The sequence below is a fragment of the Globicephala melas genome, chromosome 16 (assembly GCF_963455315.2).
Source record: "Globicephala melas chromosome 16, mGloMel1.2, whole genome shotgun sequence".
Lineage (NCBI taxonomy): Eukaryota > Metazoa > Chordata > Mammalia > Artiodactyla > Delphinidae > Globicephala > Globicephala melas.
In genome coordinates this window covers 31,422,285-31,443,653 of record NC_083329.1, presented here as the reverse complement: position 1 = coordinate 31,443,653, position 21,369 = coordinate 31,422,285, and the positions used below count along the sequence as shown (strand labels likewise).

Below are 21,369 nucleotides of genomic sequence, written 5' to 3'. Positions count from 1 at the left end.
GGCTATTTAAAATCTGGTGAACGAGATATGGATCAGATATCTGGTTACTTATTGTTAAAGCAAATCCTCACTATAAAGCACTGAAAATGTAGATGTTTAGCTTAAAGTGAGCCAAAATTGTTAACTGTTAAATAACTTCAAAAAGCGTAAAGCATCTTGGCTCTCTAATCCTCTCCACAGCAGCAGTTAAAACAGCTCTAAAACTGGACAGTTTTACTAGGCAGACAGGGTATCAGAGTAGAAAAGCTGCTGAGGAGACATGGGTTCTATGCCTGTTTCTTCTAACAAAGGAAGAAACATTGCTGCAGAAATTTTAGTGTTAGTTAGTAGCTGTTCCTGTCTTTTCAGTAAAAGCCCATGTGCCTGGTACATATTTTAATTTTTGTTCTGTTATCTTTTGCCTTTCCCATCTTCTAGGAATTAGTGTTGTTAATTACAACTTTGTGGAAGAAGCGTCATAAAACAGCTATATAGAGTAGTTATCTGTAAGATCCCCATTTAAGTCTGAGAGAGCCTGGTTTTAGGAAGGCTATGCATGCAATTAAATGTGAAAATTGCGCCATCCAGTGGCAAGATTACTGAACAGCAGACAGACCCGGCTTGAGGTCTGAAAATAAATCCTACTGAGGCTAGATTCAGTGAGTTACCCTCTAAGTACAAAAACTTAACAGATATCACAAAAAGAAATTGTCTCCTTGCATTTTCTCAGAAAACATCAGTATTTTCTCTAATAATGTGAAGATATGTCCTTTACTTTTAAAAACAATTTTCATCTGCTTCTACTTGCTACTTTTTTTCGTCTGCTTTCTCTAGGTCCTGGAATCTCAGAATTTGCTCAGAAATTAAGTGAAATAGACATTTATCTGACTGCGTGCATGGAAAGAGCCAGGAAAGTGATTCCAGCATCCCAGCACACAGAGACACCTGTTTACTTGGGAGCCACGGCAGGCATGCGGTTGCTCAGGTATAGCAGCCTGTAGGGACTGAGAGCTGCAGGGAGATAGGTTTGGCAGTTGCTAGAGCCTCTGAGTTATAGGCGAACGCCACACTTCTCTAACATCCCAATTCTAGACATGCTAAATGTCCACACCTAGGAAAGAAAATCTCAGTAAATGGGTAAAATTCCCAAACTCTTAGCTTGCATAATGATGGGAGTTTAAGTAGGTAAAAAAAAAAAAGGCCTCTTACTCATCTCCCCACAGGGAATTCAAGGGAGTGATGCACAAAGAGAGGAAGACTGAGCCCTTCTACTCTGGGATTTGGGGCTACAGGTTTAGCAATTCCACATCTGGGAGGAGGAGGGCCAGAGGAGACTCGCAGACATCCCGAGACACGAATCATCACAATTAGCACATCTTTGCTGGTCACCACTTAGTATCTGTGGGCATTATTTGTTCATTTGTTTGTTCATTCATTCATTCAGTTTGTATTGACTGCCTGCTCTGTCCCAGGACATGGAAGTAGGTGACTCATCTTCCAAGATCAGGGTTTTGATACAGGGCGACCAATTCTTTGACAGAAGAGTGCTCAGAGCTGCTATGGGAGCATACTTGTCCCTGCCAAGAATGGGAGGAGGTCAAGAAGACTCACCAGAGGAGGGGATACATGAGCCAAATCATGAAGGACTTGTGGGGGGAGGGGGCAGGGCATTACAGGCAGAGCAGACATCATGCGTTCCATAACCTATGTTTATTTGGCACCTGTTATGTGTCAGGCATAAGTCCCTGCTTTCCTGGATCTTGTGTTCTAATAGATGCACAAAGGAGTGATATGTGAGAGATCAGGGCATGTTCAGAGGACTATAGATAGTTCTGCAAAGCTAGAACGTAGGGTACATAGAGTTAATACTAATAATGACAGTGGTAATGGTAGCAGCTTGTATTTGTTGGGCCCTTACTATGTTCTTAGCACTGTGCTTTAATTTAAATCACTGTAACTCTATGAAGTAACAGGTATTATTAACTATTATTAATCAGATTAAGGAAGCTGTGGTGTACAGATGTTAAGTAACTCACCAAAGGTCACATACCTGGCAAGTGGTAGAGCCAGGATTCTGAGTGGGATTCTGTGAAGGCAAGATTCGGATCACAAAGTGCCTTGTGGGCCATGCTAGGGAGTTTGAAGTTTATCTGGGAAACAATGGGAAGCCATTAAAGGATGTTACACAACTGGTGCCAGTGGTAGAGAGGTGGATTGGAGGAGAGGAGAACTAGGGACAAGGAGGCCAGTTGATAGGGTAAGGAAGCCATTCAAATGAGAGATTACTGGGGTCTAATGCCAGTTGGAAGGCAGCATTTTCTGACCCAGAGACTCTCAGTATTATATTGCCTAGATCTTGGAAGCAATTGTATTCCATCTTCATTGTGACAACCCTGCAAGATTTCTTCTTTAGATCTCAAGGTCTCAGACCCAAAAACCAAGGCAGAATATGAGAAAGATTTTTTACCCCACTCCGGCACCAACTGAGGTTGGGTATCTGTCCCAGGACGTTTTCCACTTGGTGTCTGCTAGAGCCCTAATTAAAAACTTCAAGCAGAGCCTTGAGGCTACGTAAGCAGCTTGAAGCCACCGGCAATGGCTAATGTAGCACACATCAGCTCTAGGCTTGGTGATCAAACAATATCCAGCTACCACCACCACAGCAATTAAAATTACTCTGATAATTTCTTGGAGCCAGGGAACAACAATGAAAATGGTATTTTAAGAGGACCAACCTACGTAGGGACTGGAAGGATCTGGATTTGGAGAAGAGGGGCCAAAAGAGTAGTTATGCTCCTCCCCAAAGGAGGGCTTCTCAGACAGCCATGTGTGGGCAGCTCCATCCGTCTGTTTATTGCAGTGAGCTTATGCTTCACTTCCTAGGGGAACTGGCTGGAAGCTCTGGCTGCAATGGGTAGTCATAGTTATTCAAACAAAACCAGTAACCTCAGCTCTTTGTGCAGGATGGAAAATGAACGGTTGGCAGACAAGATCCTGGCTGCGGTGGCAAAGAGCATCAGCAGCTACCCCTTTGACTTCCAGGGTGCCAGAATCATCACTGGCCAAGAGGAAGGTGCCTATGGCTGGATTACTATCAACTATCTGCTGGGCAGATTCACTCAGGTGATTGTCTCACAGCATCCGTGGAGGTGGCTCCCTGTGGGTCAATGCCATTGATATCTCAGGCAGTACTTGGATCACTAGACAGAATGAATGATGGATAAATGAACAAATTAATTTACCCTCACATTTGCAGGGGTCACCAGAGGTATAATTCTCTCACAAGAACTCTCACTATTGGAGAATAAGGAAGCCATATACAGAGATACAGAAAAAAAAATTTTTTAATCATTAAAAATAAAAATAGCTAACATTTGTGTAGTGCCATGTGTCTTGTGCTATGCAAAGCACTTTTCATGTACTGTTTGACTTAATCTTCAGAATAACCATATGAGGTGTTCTCTCATTTTAGAGCCTCAAATCGAGGCCTAGAGGAGGCAATTATTCTGCCCAAGGTCACATGGCTAATAAGCCAATGAGTAGGGATTTGAACTTGGGTCTTTCTGGCCCCAGATCTTGTGTCTGTAAACTGTTCCTATGTTGCCGCAGTCTGAGCTATGTCTCTGAAGCCCCTGTTTTCTTGCTGTTGATCTGATGCAGACTCAGGAACCTCTGATGAGCTTTGTTTCACCCTTATCCTCCTGCTCCTTTGCCTTAGGAAGTCCCTGAGTCCAAGAAATAGCATGAAAAGGGGGATGTCCAGATCCTTCTACCACTGGTGTCGGTACTGTCTTTCAGAAATTGAGTTGGTTTAACCTGAAACCAAGTGAAGGCGATACTCAGGAAACCTATGGAGCTTTAGACCTTGGGGGAGCCTCTACACAAATCACTTTTGTGCCTCGAAACGAAACGACTGAGTCTTCTAACAACACTCTGCACTTTCGCCTCTATGGCAAGAACTATGGTGTATACACGCACAGCTTCTTGTGCTATGGGAAGGATCAAGCCCTCTTGCAGAAACTGTCCAAGGACCTTCAGGCGAGTGTAACTGAATCCAGACCACCCTCCCCACAACTGGGCCACCAGCCCCCCGCGTCGTTTTCTCTTTCTATTTCAGTAACTGATCTGAAGTTGGTTACTGTACTTTCCAAACCTTTTCAGGCAGGATATCTAACGACATCTGGTCAACCCCTGTGAATTGTCCCATCCAGACACCACCTCCTATGTTTGTTTACTGCACTGTCTCCAAGGACATGACTCAAATCCTTTCTTTGGAAATAATTTCTCACCCCTGTGGGGCTGACAATGAAAAGTACATGCTACAGTAGTGTGTGTATGTGTGTGTGCGTGTGCGCGTGCACACAGTTTTTAAGCTCTTTCCCACTTTTCAATCTCCATTTCCTACGAACTGCAGAAAACAAGGCTATTAGAAACAACCTGGAGAGGAGGAGAAAAAAAACTTCAGAGAAAATGCAGAGTTTATTGATCAACACTTCAAATCTTGTCCCTAGACACTTTTTGCGTTTTGAAGGCGAGAAAAGTTAAACATACTCAAAATCATGCAAGTACCAGCACATCCTGACAAACACAGAGCAAGGATGTCAAATCCAGCTGTTCCCTGTCTCTACTGAAAGGACAACCAGTTCTCTGCTTTCCTCCAAAGCTCGCTCTCTGGTTCTCAGAAACACTATCAATAAGATGACTGCCATGGGAGGAGGGGCTGCTGAGAGACGCCTAGTGAGCCCTAAGTTTCCACCAAGCCTCTCATCCACAGCAGCCCCTTCACTTCTCGTGAACATACTGGGTTGTGGGTTGAAAATCATCTTGATACTCCTGCCTTAAGTGATCTGAGGCACTTCCAGCTCTTGAAGCTTTTGCTTTTCAGCTTGGAGGTAGGGCCAGGGATATAGGCAGACCCCCAGAGAACTACCCTAGGCTCGGAATTTTGAGAACCTTGAGAGTTTTCCTTGTGGATCTGCTTCTGACCTACGCGATTAGTACTAAGCGCTAGGGGCCATTCCAAACTAATGGAATTTCTGGGCCCAGCTTCAACGATACTAGCTTTCTGTGAATAGCAAAAGTTCATTTACATCTGATGCCACTTCTGGTGCCTGTTATACAAATATGACTGTTACCCAAGGGAAAAAAGGCAGCGCAGGGGCATATGGATGCCAGTGCTGAGTGCCTGGCTGTTTCTCAATTGCTACACATTGTTGAAGTCAGACTGGTGCTTTTGTACTCAAAGCATTTGCACATGATGCCTTCAAGTGATTTTTCTATTCAGGATACAAATGGAACCATCCGTGACCCATGCTTTCACTCTGGATACCGGAGGAAAATGAACATGAGTGACCTTTATGAGGCTCCCTGCACCAGGAGATTTGAGGCAACTTTTCCATTTCTTCCATTCCCTGAAGTTGAAATCCGTGGCACTGGAAACTATCAACAATGCCGGCGAAGCATCCTTCAACTCTTTAACACCACTTACTGCCCTTACTCCAGCTGTTCCTTCAATGGGATTTTCTTGCCACCCCTCCAAGGGAATTTTGGGGTAAGTTTGTGACATGATGATATATTTGTTACAATGGTTTTTGGTTGCAAATTACAGAACATATGCCTACAAAGGAGAGGCCACAACAGTGAGAGGCCCGCGTACCGCAAAAAAAAAAAAAAAAAAAAAAAAAAAGATGGGAGTTTTGTAACTTTTCCTCTTATCTTCTTTTTTCCCCATCTTTCTTTCTCCCTGACTCTCCCATTAAAATTATCGAGAAAATTAGCTACCAGATGGCTCAGAAATGCATGTCAGCAGCAAAGTGACCCCCTTCCAGGAAGGAAGCAGCTGTTGGGGATGGAATATCACCTGATCCATAATTTACTCATCAGAGATTTCCAGGCACTTTCATTAGGCCTTCTGGAGAGTGAATCAGTGTCCCTCTGTGTTGGACATTGCACCAAACTCAGCATTTTTCTCTTGTAGGCATTTTCAGCTTTTTACTATGTGATGGAGTTTTTGAACCTTACATCAGAGGAACAGTCAACTCATAAAAAGATGATTAGCACGTTGGAAAAGTTCTGCTCTCGGCCTTGGGAAGAGGTAAGTGACTAGAAACAGCATCTGTTACCATTGCTCTCTGCCCTTGACAGCATGGAGGATGTGAGTCTGCTCTTCAAGTCATGCTAATGTGACCAAGATCCAGCACTCATGTTAGAGAAGCCTAGATGGTACACTCAATTAAGAGTAAGTTCACTGGCATTCCTTGATAACTTGGCATACAATGGCTTAAACAAAAAAGGTCTTATTGTTTTCACCTAATTCGAAGTCCGGAAGTAGTCAGTTGCTGGCATGGAGTGGGCAGCCTGACTGTCTCAGCCATTCTTCAGCTGTTGTTAGGCCTGTTTCCTCACGGAAGCAAGGTGTAGCTTCAGGGATCACAGCCGTGTTCGAGGTCAGAAGAAGGGTAGCGCCGGATCCATCTGTTCCTTTTTATAGGAAAGCAAAAGCTATCCCAGAAGCTCCTAGGAGTCTCTTCTCTTACATCTCATTGGCCAGGACTGGCTGGGAAAGCAGGATGCAGGATTTTATGACTGGCTTAGAGCCCTAGATCCATCATGAGCTACTTCCTGGAGCTGAGCACATTGTCGCCCACTCCTTCCCCCAACTCCCAGGGAAGACAGGCAGTTCACAGAATCTGCCACAGACGCCATTGTGGTAAGACCCTTTTTTCATCAGACAGGTCCAAGGTATCTCCTACTTATTCATAAATCTGAAGCCCAAAATTTTTCTTGTCTGAGGCACTGAGTCATTCAAGATCCAGTGCTACCTGATGAAAGTTTCCAGGGACGTGAGAGAAGGATATGGAGTCTACTCTGATTTAGAAAAACAGATCACCTAGGAGTGGCTCAAAACAGCAGCTGTTTTAAGTTGACAAAAGTGACTTAAAATGAGTGATTTTAAGAGAGATTGCAAAAGTGACCAGTGCTTTCATTCTGAAGATATGCAATTAATTAAAAATGAAGGCTGTTCTCGTGGGCACTGACAACAGAGGAAGGAAGGTTGTGCAAGAGCCTGGACACCTGAAATTTTCTCTAAGTATTTTGTCTGAGTTAGAACATGAAGGAAGGGTATTCAGGGCTTTTGGAAAGAGCAGCTCAAATATGCCTCAGCACTTTACAAAACAGGGGAGGCTTTTTGCAGCTAGTGGTGATCTGTGGAGAAAGACGAGCATCTCGGGTTCTTGAACAAAATGCTTCCTAAACTGGGTTCCAGAGCAGTGTTTGTCAAATGTTACTACGTATGTGATCATATGGGGGTCATATTAAACAGCATATTCTGCACTGGCAGATCAGGGGTGAGGATTAACAAGTTCTCAGGGGATGCTGCTGCTGCTAGTCCAGAGACCTAACTGAGGGGCAAGGCTTGTTATGAAACTGTTTCTTCAAGATGCTTATAGAGGCTCTAAACCAAAGACTTTGGTCAAGAGCATACAGAAAACTCTGGTTAAACAAAGATTAATAGATTTCTTTCATGCAAGATTTTTCACAGTTTTTAATATGCTAATGTGATTGTGAAACTCAAGTTTCACAAGGGATGGCAAACTATAGTAAAATTCAGTGTTGTTGAACCTATCAGACCACAGAAACTACTTTTTTCCTAGAACACTTATCAGTGTCTCATAGAACCCTGTGGAGGAAAAGATTGCTTAACAGACCCTAAACTGTGAACCCCTGCACCCACTGAAGGAGTGCAGCACCACTCCCAAAGCTCTCTGCAGGGGCCAACTCTCAGGCCCATGTGAGCTGGGGCTTTTTCCTCTCTTGATCAGCTCTAATAGCGAACATGAGGGCTATGGAGAAGTGCCTGTTGTTGTCCAAGTATGATGTTTTCTTCACTTCACTTCCAGCTGCAGATGTACTTTGGTGAAGTGAAGGAGAAGTACCTGAGTGAATACTGCTTTTCTGGCACCTACATCCTCGCTCTTCTTCTGAATGGCTATCATTTTACAGCTGAGTCCTGGAAGGATATTCACTTCATGGGCAAGGTTTGTTAGGTTGTGGGGAGGTTGGGTGGTAGTGACTGAAGCAGCTTTGGGCTTAAAAGAGGTAGGAGTCAACCTGATTTAATTTTGGCCTGATGTCCTGTCCTACCACTTCACCTCTAACCCAAGATGGCATCTCCTGATAATGTTGACCAGCCAGTTGTGGATATCCTGTCTAAGGAGGGCTACTTGCATTCTCAGCCTCGCCTTTCTGCTCACAGAACAGTGACTAACCCCTTATAAAACAAAAAATGAGATAGTAAAGTAATGTAACAGTGTTTCAACAGCCACAGTGATTCTGCGTGCTGACTTCAGCATCCATCCTAAAGGCCCCTTCGTGAATCCAGAGGGATGATCATGGTTTGTCACAAGGGGTTAAGGCCTTGTTGGTTGTAGCTTCAAGACTCACCAATCTGAAAGCTCGCTGTGAAGAATGAGATGAGTGGCTGTGAATGGGGGCCTTTGCTTAGAAGCCAGGCTTAGCGTGAGCCTTAAAGACGCAAGCCCATAGCTTTGCATTACCATAGCATTACCTCCAGGCATACAGCAACATTTACATCGGCAGCGAGACTCACGGGCACACTCATGCTTGATGAAAAATATCAAGAGCAGTGTTTCTCTACCTTTTAAACCCATATCCACTAATGGCAAAAACAATTTACCCCTTTATTAAATATGGTGACTTCAAGCAAAACAAAGCATTGAGGCAGCAGAGGGCTGTAGTAGCCTTAAAGATACTAGTTTCATCACACTCTTATCAATATTGACTTTGCTAATTAAAATTTTTTCCTTGTTTTAACATCCCAGTCTTCCTTCCGTTCCATCACAGTTTGTCCGTTTGAGAGATATGTCTATGTCAAATTTACCTAGTGATTTATATTCTTTGAATTCCAATCTATGATCCATTATTTCTAAACCTTAAGTGATAACTCCTCTAACTCTGGAGGCTTCCTTGACACAGGCAGTCAGATATGGTTCCATTCCCCATAAAGGGACATGGGCCTTTTTACAAATTATTAATTCCCAGTACTGGTAAAGGTTTAGGGGAGAGGAGCATTCCACATGGTATTGGTTGGAATGTAAACTGGCATAACCATTGGGAAGACTGTTTTGGCAACATGAGCTAGGAGCCTTAAAACATGTACATCATTTTGTCCAGTTGCTCCATTTCTAGGATTTATAAATAATTGAACAAAGTGAGTAAAAATGAACATATAAGGCAGTTCATGTCAGTGATGATGTTGCAGAAATCCCTTAAGAGACATGGGATGATGTTTACAAGGAATTGTTAAGTGAATAATTCTACATACAATTTAATTTCATTTTTTATGTGAAAAACATGCACAGAGAGGACTGGTAGGATATGTCACAAAATGATAATAGCAGCAACTTCTGAATGATGAAGTTGAGGTGGTTTTTATTTTCTTTTTTAGTATTATCTGTACTTCATGATTTTCCTACCATGACCACATACAACTCATGTAATAGAAACATTTCCACAATTCTTTGTTATTCATAGACTACCTGTATTTCAATACATTTTGAGGTGACTTGAAAATATTCCTAGGAAGATGGCAGGGTTGGAAAATGTTTTTTTATTTAAGAATAATCCTTTCTCATGCATATGCAGTCTTTCATCTTTCGTCAAGTAAGACTGACTTGCTGGGATTATTCCCCAATTTTTCCTTAGTTGAATCATAAAAGAAGTCCTGGTTTCATATGGATGAGATTCCTGGGCCTGACATTGATACACAAGGCCAGGGACAGTCATTATTCTCTCACCCTTTGCCCGCTTCCCGTCATCCACCCCCCCTTCCCCACCCCAGCCACCCACATTCACACAAACAGCAAAAGAAGAATGCAAATTTCCAAAGGCCTAATTTAAATTAAGTTCTTCTAGGCAGGAGAACTGAGCCGTCATTCCCCAAATTCCTCTCTGAATTTGGGGAATTTAGTAGTGAGGCCCCACACTCTTCTGAATTGGGGGAATTTAGTAGTGAGGCCCCACACTCTCCTTCTTAATCAGTTGCTCCTGCTCCATTTTCCCCACAGCCGCCTTCCCAATTCAGAATATAAAAGTAATCCATTTAGAGAACTGAACATGGTGCTCTCACTTCCTGGTTGCTCAGTGTTATGGATAGGGTTGCATGAAAGCTCATTTAATCCTCGGACCAGAAACAACAGACTTTCCCCACTGTTTGCAGGTCCGGAGCACCAGCGTCGGGTGGACTTTGGGCTACATGCTGAACCTGACCAACATGATCCCATCTGAAGAGCCATTGTCCACACCTCTCTCCCACTCCACATATGTCTTCCTCATGGTCCTCTTCTCCCTGATCCTGGTCATAGTGGTCGTAATAGGCATATTTATCTTTCACAAGCCTTCGTATTTCTGGAAAGACATGGTATAGCAGGAACAGCTGAAATCTGCTGGCTGGAGTGAGAAGAAAACTTGCCCAGGGAGCACTTTCCTCCACAGTGGTGTACAAGGCCAGTGTTGACCAGCATGAAGCTTCCTTGGCTTTTGCTGAAGCCTTTCCATGGGAGGTATTTACCACCCACTGCCTCAAGAACTTCCTGGCAGACATTGTCTCTTTTGTGAGTCTCTCCAAACTCCCCCCCTTTCTCTTTTGTACTCTGTGCTTGTGTAGCTCTTGAAGACCTGCCTCCTTTCATGATAGTTGCTTTATAAAAGAACAATATTGACTTTATCCAGAAGAACTGAGAGTCCTGAGTCCTGTGCTGGGAAGTTGCCCTGGCTAAAAGAAGAATCTTGGGAACTGATTCAGTTGTGGTCTTACAGACCCTTTCTCTCTCCTGTTTCCCATTTATTAAGAAAGCCATCCAATGCCTTTGGAGAAGACAGACACATATCCCATGCCCAGCCTGCCCTTTGCATGGGAGAATTTTCTAGTCTAGGCAAGTATGTGCTACGGCGAAAGAGTCCTACAAAGGAATTTATGGGATGTGCAGTTAATCCAATAGTTAATCCAAGACAAAAGAGGGATGTGGGTAAGTCACATATTCCTGGGTGATGCCAAAATGCCAGAGTGGGACACCCAGACCAGAGATTATTTAAAAAGCTGCTGTACATATACATAGGCATTCAAATATCAGGGCATATTATCTGGTAGGTGTACACACGTCTGGAAGAAAAATACAGTTACAACACAAGGTCAGGAAAGTGCATCCTCCAACACATCTATTGGGGTTTTGTTTTTATTGCAGTAAAACGCATATAACCTAAAATTCACCATTATGACATATACTATTTAGTGGCATTTAGTACATTCGCAATGTTGTGCAACTGTCACCAATATCTAATTCCAGAATATTTTCATCACTAAGAAATTATTGGCTGGGGATAAGACCATCCTGTGGTAGGCTTGAACCATCAACCATTTCCATTTAGCCAAGCATGCTAACCGGTTGCACCACAAAGATGCTCACTGAGTTTTAAAGCCATGCCATATCTTACTGTCCCAGGGTTTAATTTAGTGAAAGAGTTGCATTAGTGAAGAGTGGCATGCCTTTTTTGTTGTCATGGTATTTACACAACAAAATGTGCAAGGAACCACATCTGCAAGTTTTGCTGCCGGTTCTAGGTACTTTTGCTTTAAGCATCTTTGCCATAGACATTTTTGCCACAAACATTTCACTGCAAATAATTGGCTCTAAAGCAATTTTGCCATAAAAGATAAAATAATGGAAAATCAAAGAGGGATAATTAAAAGGACATAATGAAACGAATAACAAAATTCAAGACTTATTGTGAAATATAAAATATTTGAGTACATTTAAAGTGTGTGTTGATTCATGGCAATACTGTGCACATAACTGATTTTATTTTGTGGGTTGTATCTAAGCACTTGTCTTCCAAGTCTTTCATTCATAGCATTTTATACTTTTCTTTTTTGCTCATTGATTTGTCTCCTCGTTCTGCATCGTACTTTTTCTTTTTTGCTAAAATTTCTTCCTTCGTAAAGAGCGATGTAAGTTTCCAAATACTTAGAGGCATCTTTGTAACTGAGCTTTGTGTTGTGTTTTGAAAGCTTCTACACGGTTGTTGTTTGTTCTTGGCATATTGTCACGTGTCCATTGACAGATGGTTCCAAAGTTGTGTGGGAAATGTGGGTTCACCTCTGCACCTTCCAGGACCTTGGTCTCTTTCTCCTCCACTGTAGTGTGTTTCAAAATAAGAAACCAACTTTTGGGGCAAATCACTGTCATATGCCAGCTCGATAAAGCCATCAATAATGTCGCCAACTGGAAGAAATGCTAACATATTTCAACCAGTTGAAACCAAACTGTCAAACCAAAAACTGTCAACCAGTTATTTTATCTTTCACAGGGAATTTGCCTTACAGCCAATTAGTTATTCGACGAAAATGTTTGTTGCAGAAGTGCTTGTGGCAGAGATGTCAATGGCAAAGATGCTTATGGTGAAGGTACCTAGAACCCATTTCAAGATGTAATTAATATATGTTACTAATGATATATTTTTTAATATTAAGTCTTTGAAATCTGTTGTGTATATTACACTTACAGTACATCCTAACCAGGACTCCATTTCAAGTACTCAATAGCCACGTGTGGCTAGTGGCTACCATATTGAATAGCACACGTCTAAAAGTACATTCACAGCTAAAAAGACACAGGCAATAACACTTTGTCTTTCTCTTGAGGGGGGGAATTTTCTTTAAACAGCTATAGATGCTATAACATTCTTGCTATTATTTATTATATATGAAGTTTAACATTATTCTTAACAAGCTTTTAACATCTCAGCTCAGAATTTCACATTACTCCTCAGGTTTTGTTGCCTTTTTTGTGAAGACACAGATGCCTATTATTCAGGCCAAGATGCCTGATGAAAGACCTTTGGGAAATTTAATCTGGATTCAAAGATAATACAAGATAATTGGATGCTTATATTCTATGGTCAAAATGTAAACTTGAATATTAAAATAAAGATTAGTCTTTTAATAGCTCACAGAGCAAAGTTTACCATATAATAGTAACGTTACTATTAAAACATATTCTCATTTATTGTCAGTTTGAAAGATGAGCTGAATTTCACTGAAATTGGTCTCATTCCTCTCTGATTCAGAGTCTAATAGTTGCTATCTTGTTAGAACAAGTTGCTCATAGTTAGCCTATGCTAGCCAGGTATTTCTTTCAGTTTGTGCTAGTTTTATAATTTTTTAAAATTTCTTATAACAACCTCAAAATTTCAGTGGCTTACCACAATAAACATTGATTTTTCATGTTCATGGGTCTGCAAGTCAGCTAGTATATCTACTTGCGGTGCTAGGTCTGGTTCAGGCCTGCTCCATATATCTCCCACTCTCCTTGTCTGGTGGCTTCCTGAGCCATGTTCCCATGATGAGTGGTATGGGCACAAGAAAGGGAGAGAAAATACAGGATGCCTCTTCAGGCCTTGGCCAGGACAGGCCCCTGTCACTTCCATCCACATTCTACTGACCAAAATAAGTCATATGACTAAGCCCAACATTAGGGAGCTGGAGAAACACTGGGAGGAATGGCGGAGTCATGTGGCAAAGGACATGAATAACTAATTCTAACACAGAAAATTCGTGAAACATTGGGCACAACGATTCAATCTACCACAGCGTCTCATTAACTGAAACATAAAGTACGTTTTCTTCAAATTAAAATCTACTTATCTTGCCAAAGAATGTTCTTAAAAAATGTCATTTCTTCTGTGACATCATCAATTACAACTTTTTTTCACAGCCTTAATCAGGGTGCTCTGGCAGCTCCTAAATTAGTCTCACGTTCTAAAATGATAGATTTCCTAAGAGACCATCTATTTATTTTCCTTATATGTTTAGGACAGTGTATAGTTAACTACCCAAGTTTTTATTTGCACAAGAACCTAATACAACTGAACATAATTGGTTTTATCACAGGTATAATGGATTTTTTAATAAAAGGGAAAGGAATGTCTCCAAAAGCCTTCTCTTTCAAAAGTGGCATTTAAGGACTGTGCATGTGGTAAAAGCATTGTTGTACTTTTTGCATTTCTCTAGTTTAAGTAATTTAATTTCTAAATTTAAATCGATGATATAATGATGGCACCACTGTCATCAGCATCTGAGTTGACTTTTTATTTTTATATCCCTTTTGCATGATGAATAGCAGAGAACATGGATTAGTCAATGAGAAGTGAGATACAGTCACCTAAGAAACAACATCATTTCTTATAATGAAGTTCTAAGAAGAGAGGGGAGGAAAGTCATGTGAGCCAGATAGGGAACAGTATGTATTTAGGATGACTTAAACTGAACTCTACCCTTCCTCCTAAACCTGCTCCTCCTCCTGCATTTTATCATGATTAATGCCACCACTGCCTCTAGTAACCAAGATCAGAATCAACTTTATCAATGTTGAAGTGACAGGGGCCTGTCCTGGCCAAGACCTGCCCATTCTGCCTTTGCAGCATTTTTCATTTTGATTCCCCTTTACAATCTTCTTGTTATCACCCCAGTAGAGACCTGATATCAGGAACAGTAAGCTTGTCTCCAAACTATTACTTCCAGATTAATCTTTATAAAAAGTGGGCTTAATCACATTGCTCCTCAACTAAAACTGTTGGTGACTTTCTATTGCCTATGAAATAAGGTCATACTCTCCAACAGACATTCAGGCCCTTTGATCCATGCCTATAAGCTCTCCCAGGCTTACATCCCACTTTACCCTCTGATGTTCCTTACACTCTAGCCAAGGTAGACTGATTCTTTACCCAGAGCTGTTCAGGTTATTTGCTCAACTTGGAGCACCTTTGCCCCACTCTGCGTTTAAGGCTCAGCTCAAATGACCCTTCTTCAGTGAAGTCTTCTCCAAATCTCTAAGTCAGAATAAACTGCTTCTTCCCCGTGCTATCACAGCCCTTTACCTGGGCCTCCATTAGAGCATTCAGACCATTCTATTCAGTATTTGGGTTAAGCTTCTTGGGGACAAGATATGTGACCTATCTCTTTTTGAAAAGTTGGGCTCAGGGGTATTTTAGCAGGAACTAAGGTAACAGTCCTAGTTAATCGCTCTTTCCATTGCCAGATGGGCTGGTCCATACCACTGTTTCTGCATCAGTATCCTTATTTATGTTATCTCTTGACATGACCATCCTCTTCCTCCAGCTTGTAAGGACCAGCTCAACTCCTGACTCCCCAGTGAAGCCCTCTTTGATTTTACCCACATTGAACTTTCCCTTCTGGACCATGCATTTAGTTTCAACAGAGCTCACTGCATGGGAATTGATTGTACATATTATGAAAGTAGAATTTTAAGGATTAGAATGTACCTTAAAAGGTGATGTTTATCAAAAGTTAATGTGTATATGACTTACCCAGGGGTCTTGTTGAAGTAAAAATTACTTAATTTTAATTAATAAAAAATGATTCAGTAGGTCTGGGGTGAGGCTGAGGTGTTCTACATTTCTAACAAGCTGCCAGGTAATGCCACTACAACTGTATGGGGACCAAACTTTGGGTATCAAAGATCTAGATTACTTTCCCATTCCATGGAGTTCCTTCTAATGGCTCTCAGATAAGTGGCCATCTACTGCCTGACTGCCATGCTTCATTTGGCAGCCTGTTCCACAGTGGGCCAGCTCGACTGCCACTTACAAAGCTTACTCCCTCTGCTACACAACAACCCCCAAGTGTTTCTTCCTTTGTCAGTTTTCTGTGCCTCAGGAGTTTTCTGTTTGTGCTGCGCTCTGCCTTTGGGGAGCCACTGCCTGGCACTCAAGTGAAGAACTGGTGTGCCTCAGAGGGATTTCTCCCAGCTCTTCACCCTGCCCCTAGCCTTCAGTTACTGCCTGTGTGCTCTTGGTAGAACCCTGTGGGAAAGAGCTGGAAGGCGATCCATAATGCACGCCTACATGCAACCTTTAAAGGTTCTTTAAAATTTCTGCTGGTTTCTTATTATTTTTGTCTCTGATAGCTTTTTCCTTTGCTGTCACTCTACCAAGGATGAAAGAGTTCTGATGGGTTTTAAATACTGTGATTTTGTAGTCTAGCCAGCTGGGTAGAAGCTACAATCTCTTGCCATATGCACACAAGAATTATTTGTAAAATGAAAAAAAATGAATCATAAGGAAATTATTTTTTACAAAGTTTACAACCAGAAATGCAATTCATTAGCATATGTAACTAAAAGTACAGCCTCAATAAATTAGATTTCTGATTTTGAAAAAGCAACAATTATATATGCTCCACACTGTTAGTTTCCTTATATTTATAAATACTCTTAAATATGTTAAAAAATGTAGATGGCTCATTTTGTAATAACACAAGTTGCCTTTTGACATACAACTTAAATTTTCTATTATGAAATGATTTTTGGCCAAGTAACAATGAAAAAGGGGCAAAGATAGGTAAATGGTGGGCTGTTTGTAAAGTGAACGACTCAATACCAATTGAACTTTTCTCTGATGGTAAATCATAACGCTCTCTCTAAAGCTCATCAGTATACAGGCATACATATTTATAATCAGTAGCTTAAAAATATGACTTTCTGTGCTATTCTGTACCTCTTGGATTTTTACCTTACATTAGTCAACCGAACCACCTTTTAGGAATACGCATGAAGATGGAAGTCCCTGTGAAGAATATGGTGTGAATCTGCTCTGTCTCCTGCAGTTAAATCCATTTGAAGGATATATTCTTCGATTATCATCTGGACAGAGAGGTCTAAATAGAAACAAGTTATTTTTAACTTTTTATTATGAGAATTTTCAAACACAAAGTAGAATAATGCAATACACATCCATGTGCCCATTACAGAATTCGTCAATTGTCATCATTTTGCTAATCTTGCAGAAACAAGTGTTAATTATAATCAGAGATAAAACAGGATTCAAACTTCGTGGAAAAGAGTAAAATATACTTTTTTACCAACAGTCAAATGGTGAAAGTGGGCAGAATCATTGCATGGTGCAACATGGTAAAGTACATAGAGGGTTAAGGTCCTTAACAGAAGGATGCATCTTGCATGAAAGAAGGTGGGACATATTTTATAGGCCCCTCTTCAAGCTGCAGGAAGAATCAGGACCACAGCTACACTTGCCTATTTATTTTTTAGATTATGAAGTTAAAGAGAATAGCAGAATCATTCTGGTATAGCAGCAAATCAATGGATTACGTTACTTATAGATAGTCTCTTCTAAAATATTCCTTTGACACTGAGAAGCTGAAGAAGGCTAATGAATCACCTATTTTAAATTGTAATTTTTGCTTTTCATGTATGTTTAAACCTAAAACCTCTCTTTTAGTACGACTGAAATATACCTTCGTGGGATAAGTCTAGCACGTTTTTAATGTAAATATTCAATAGTTTCTATAAAGATCCCTGTTTTTCTCCCTGCTACAGTCCCTTCTTATCCAAATTGTTAATATGCTGTGTTACTTAGGCCTGCCAGTGCTGGGTAAGCTAAAAGGAAGAGGGCAGGAAGAATTCTCTTTGCTGTCATCTGGCTTTTCTCCCCCTTCAAAACAAGGTCTCTTTTAATCTATCTAAAATTTTCCTTTAGGTTTTTTCCACCTAAGCAGACTATCTTTGAGCCATTTTTTTTTTAAACAACTTTATTGGAGTATCATTACTTTACAATGCTGTGTTAGTTTCTGCTGCATAACAAAGTGAATCAGCTATATGTATACATATATCCCCATATCCCCTTGCTTTTGTGTCTCCCTCCCACCCTCCCTATCCCACCCCTCTAATTGGCCACAAAGCACCGAGCTGTTCTCCCTGTGCTATGCAGCTGCTTCCCACTAGCTATCTTTTTACATTTGGTAGTGTATATATGTCAATGCCACTCTCTCACTTCGTCCCAGCTTACCCTTTCCCCTCCCCGTGTCCTCAAGTCCATTCTCTACATCTGCGTCTTTATTCCCAACCTGCCCCTAGGTTCATCTTTTTTTTTTTTTTTTTTAGATTCCATATATATGTGTTAGCATACAGTATTAGTTTTTCTCTTTGTGACTTACTTCGCTCTGTTTGGCAGACTATAGGTCCATCCACCTCACTACAAATAATTTCGTTTCTTTTTACGGCTAATATTCCATTGAATATATGTGCCACATCTTCATTATCCATTCATCTGTCAATGGACATTAGGTTGCTTCCATGTCCTGGCTATTGTAAACAGTGCTGCAATGAACATTGTGGTACATGACTCTTTTTGAATTATGGTTTTCTCAGGGTATATGCCCAATAGTGGGATTGCTGGGTCGTATGGTAGTTCTATTTTTAGCTTTTTAAGGAACCTCCATACTGTTCTCCATAGTGGCTGTAGCAATTTACATTCCCACCAACAGTGCAGAAGGGTTCCCTTTTCTCCATACCCTCTCCAGCATTTATTGTTTGTAGATTTTTTGATGATGGCCATTCTGACTGGTGTGAGGTGATACCTCATTGTAGTTTTGATTTGCATTTCTCTAATGATTAGTGATGTTGAGCATCCTTTCATGTGTTTGTTGGCAATCTGTTTTCTTTGGAGAAATGTCTATTTAGGTCTTCTGCTCATTTTTGAATTGGGTTGTTTGTTTTTTTGATATTGAGCTGCATGAGCTGCTTGTATATTTTGGAGATTAATCCTCTGTCAGTTGCTTCGTTTGCAAATATTTTCTCCCATTCTGACGGCTGTCTTTTCATCTTATGTTTTCCTTTGCTGTGCAAAAGCTTTTAAGTTTCATTAGGTCCCATTTGTTTATTTTTGTTTTTATTTCCATTTCTGTAGGAGGTGGGTCAAAAAGGATCTTGCTGTGATTTATGTCATAGAGTGTTCTGCCTATGTTTTCCTCTAAGAGTTTTATAGTGTCTGGCCTTACATTTAGGTCTTTAATCCATTTTCAGTTTATTTTTGTGTATGGTGTTAGGAAGTGTTCTAATTTCATTCTTTTGCATGTAGCTGTCCAGTTTTCCAAGCACCACTTACTGAAGAGACTGTCTTTTCTCCATTGTATATTCTTGCCTCCTTTATCAAAGAAAAGGTGACCATATGTGCGTGGGTTTATCTCTGGCTTTTCTATCCTGTTCCACTGATCTATATTTCTGTTTTTGTGCCAGTACCATACTGTCTTGATTACTGTAGCTTTGTAGTATAGTCTGAGGTCAGGGAGTCTGATTCCTCCAGCTCCATTTTTCTTTCTCAAAATTGCTTTGGCTGTTTGGGGTCTTTTGTGTTTCCATACAAATTGTGAAAATTTTTTTCTAGTTCTGTGAAAAATGGAATTGGTAGTTTGATAGGGATTGCACTGAATCTGTAGATTGCTTTGGGTAGTATAGTCATTTTCAATATATTGATTCTTCCAATCCAAGAACATGGTATATCTCTCCATCTGTTTGTATCATCTTTAATTTCTTTCATCAGTGTATTCTGGTTTTCTGCATACAGGTCTTTTGTCTCCTTAGGTAGGTTTATTCCTAGGTATTTTATTCTTTTTGTTGCAGTGGTAAATGGGAATGTTTCCTTTATTTCTCTTTCAGATTTTTCATCATTAGTGTATAGGAATGCAAGAGATTTCTGTGCATTAATTTTGTATCCTGCTACTTTACCAAATTTATTGATTAGCTCTAGTACTTTTCTGGTAGAATCTTTAGGATTCTCTATGTATAGTATCATGTCATCTGCAAACAGTGACAGTTTTACTTCTTCTTTTCCAATTTGGATTCCCTTTATATCTTTTTCTTCTCTGATTGCTGTGGCTAAAACTTCCAAAACTATGTTGAATAATAGTGGTGAGAGTGGGCAACCTTGTCTTATTCCTGATCTTAGTGGAAATGTTTTCAGTTTTCACCATTGAGAATGATTATACATCACTTGAGGGTGCTGATCATTAAGAAGTCTTGACTTTTTCCCAGGCCTGTGGGGGAAAATATGCTATAAGTCCTTAGTATTCTAACAGTAAGTGAAGGATAAATGCTAAGTTACTAGCAAAGTCTCCCGTTATTCAAGTCAGCAGAACACAATTTTGTTGTGATGTCCCCTAAATTGGGAGGGATGTGCCACATTTTAACTTTCCTTCTTTGTATCTGCTAATGAGCACAAAATTCTCTCTTGCAGCTATCAACTTGTAAATTTCCAAACAAAAGTGTGTTGGTATTAAACAGAATAGTTTTTTTTCTGAAAGTTGGTGAACAACACATTTCACAACATCTTTTCATTTAAAGGACTATTTCATAACCAGATCACTTTTACCACAATTTATATGATATGGGTTAAGGAAATAATCTTAAAAATATGGCTGATGACATGCTGGATTACTGAACTGACTTCATGTCACAAAATATAATAAAAACATATATTGATTTTTATATAATTATTCCTAAGATCTATGAATAGATTATAATAGAAAATATTTAATATAAATACATTTGGGCTGTTTCCAATTTTTGACTATTATAAATAAAGCCACTATGAGCATTCATATCAGTTTTTTGTGTAAACACAAGTTTTCATTTTTCTAGGATAGATGCTCAAGACTGCAACTGCTGGGTCAGATGTTAAATCCATTTTTAGTTTTATAGGGAACTGCATAATTTCATAGGGAACTACAGAACTACATATAGGGAACTACATAAACATAAAAATACACCAACTTGATACAGAGTTTAAAAGAGGAATAGATAGCATTTGGAATGACAAAAAGATAACTATTAAAAACACAGGATGAGATATTATAATTGACCACAAAGTCAGAACCTTGCTTTCCAGCAACAAGAAAAGGAAAGTTTAATTAAAAAACAAGAACAAAAAACCCCCAAACTAAACAACAAAAAACCGTAATATTGTCTTAAAAAAACCCAAATGAATGGGAGAAAATATTTGCAAATGATATGACTGATAAGGGGTTAATATCCAATATATATAAACAGCTCATACAACTCAGTATCAAAAAAACAAACAACCTGATTTTAAAAATGGGCAGAACACCTGAATAGGCATTTTTCCAAAGAAGATACACAGATGGCCAACAGGCACATGAAAAGATGCTCAACATCAGTAATCAACAGAGAAATGCAAATCAAAACCACAATGAGATATCACCTCACACCTGTCAGATGGTCATCATCAAAAAGACCACAGATAACAAGTGTTGGTGAGAATGTGAAGAAAAGGGAACCCTAGTACATTGCTCGGAATGTAAATTGGTACAGCCACTGTGGAAAACAGTATAGAGGTTCCTCAAAAAACTAAAAATAGAACTACCATATGATCCAGCAATTCCATTCCAGAGTATATATCCAAAGAACAAAAACACTAAATTTCAAAAGATATAGGCACCCCATATTTGTGGTGACAAAATTTTTAGAGAAGATTTGATTA

General features: G+C 40.1%; 1 protein-coding gene across 3 annotated transcripts in view; it reads left to right on the top strand.

Moving 5' to 3' along the window:
- The window catches only part of ENTPD1 (ectonucleoside triphosphate diphosphohydrolase 1), a 115,340-nt gene extending 98,601 nt beyond the window's left edge, over window positions 1–16,739 (top strand). For all 3 annotated transcript variants that reach the window (XM_030865175.3, XM_030865172.3, XM_060286588.2), the window contains exons 4-10: window positions 814–964; window positions 2,943–3,102; window positions 3,778–4,017; window positions 5,264–5,530; window positions 5,957–6,073; window positions 7,881–8,018; window positions 10,220–16,739. In XM_030865175.3, coding sequence (XP_030721035.2) covers window positions 876–964; window positions 2,943–3,102; window positions 3,778–4,017; window positions 5,264–5,530; window positions 5,957–6,073; window positions 7,881–8,018; window positions 10,220–10,426 — 1,218 coding nt within the window. In that variant the 5' untranslated portion in view covers window positions 814–875 and the 3' untranslated portion in view covers window positions 10,427–16,739. The remainder of the gene's footprint in view (window positions 1–813; window positions 965–2,942; window positions 3,103–3,777; window positions 4,018–5,263; window positions 5,531–5,956; window positions 6,074–7,880; window positions 8,019–10,219) is intronic.
- The last annotated feature ends 4,630 nt before the right edge of the window (window positions 16,740–21,369 follow it).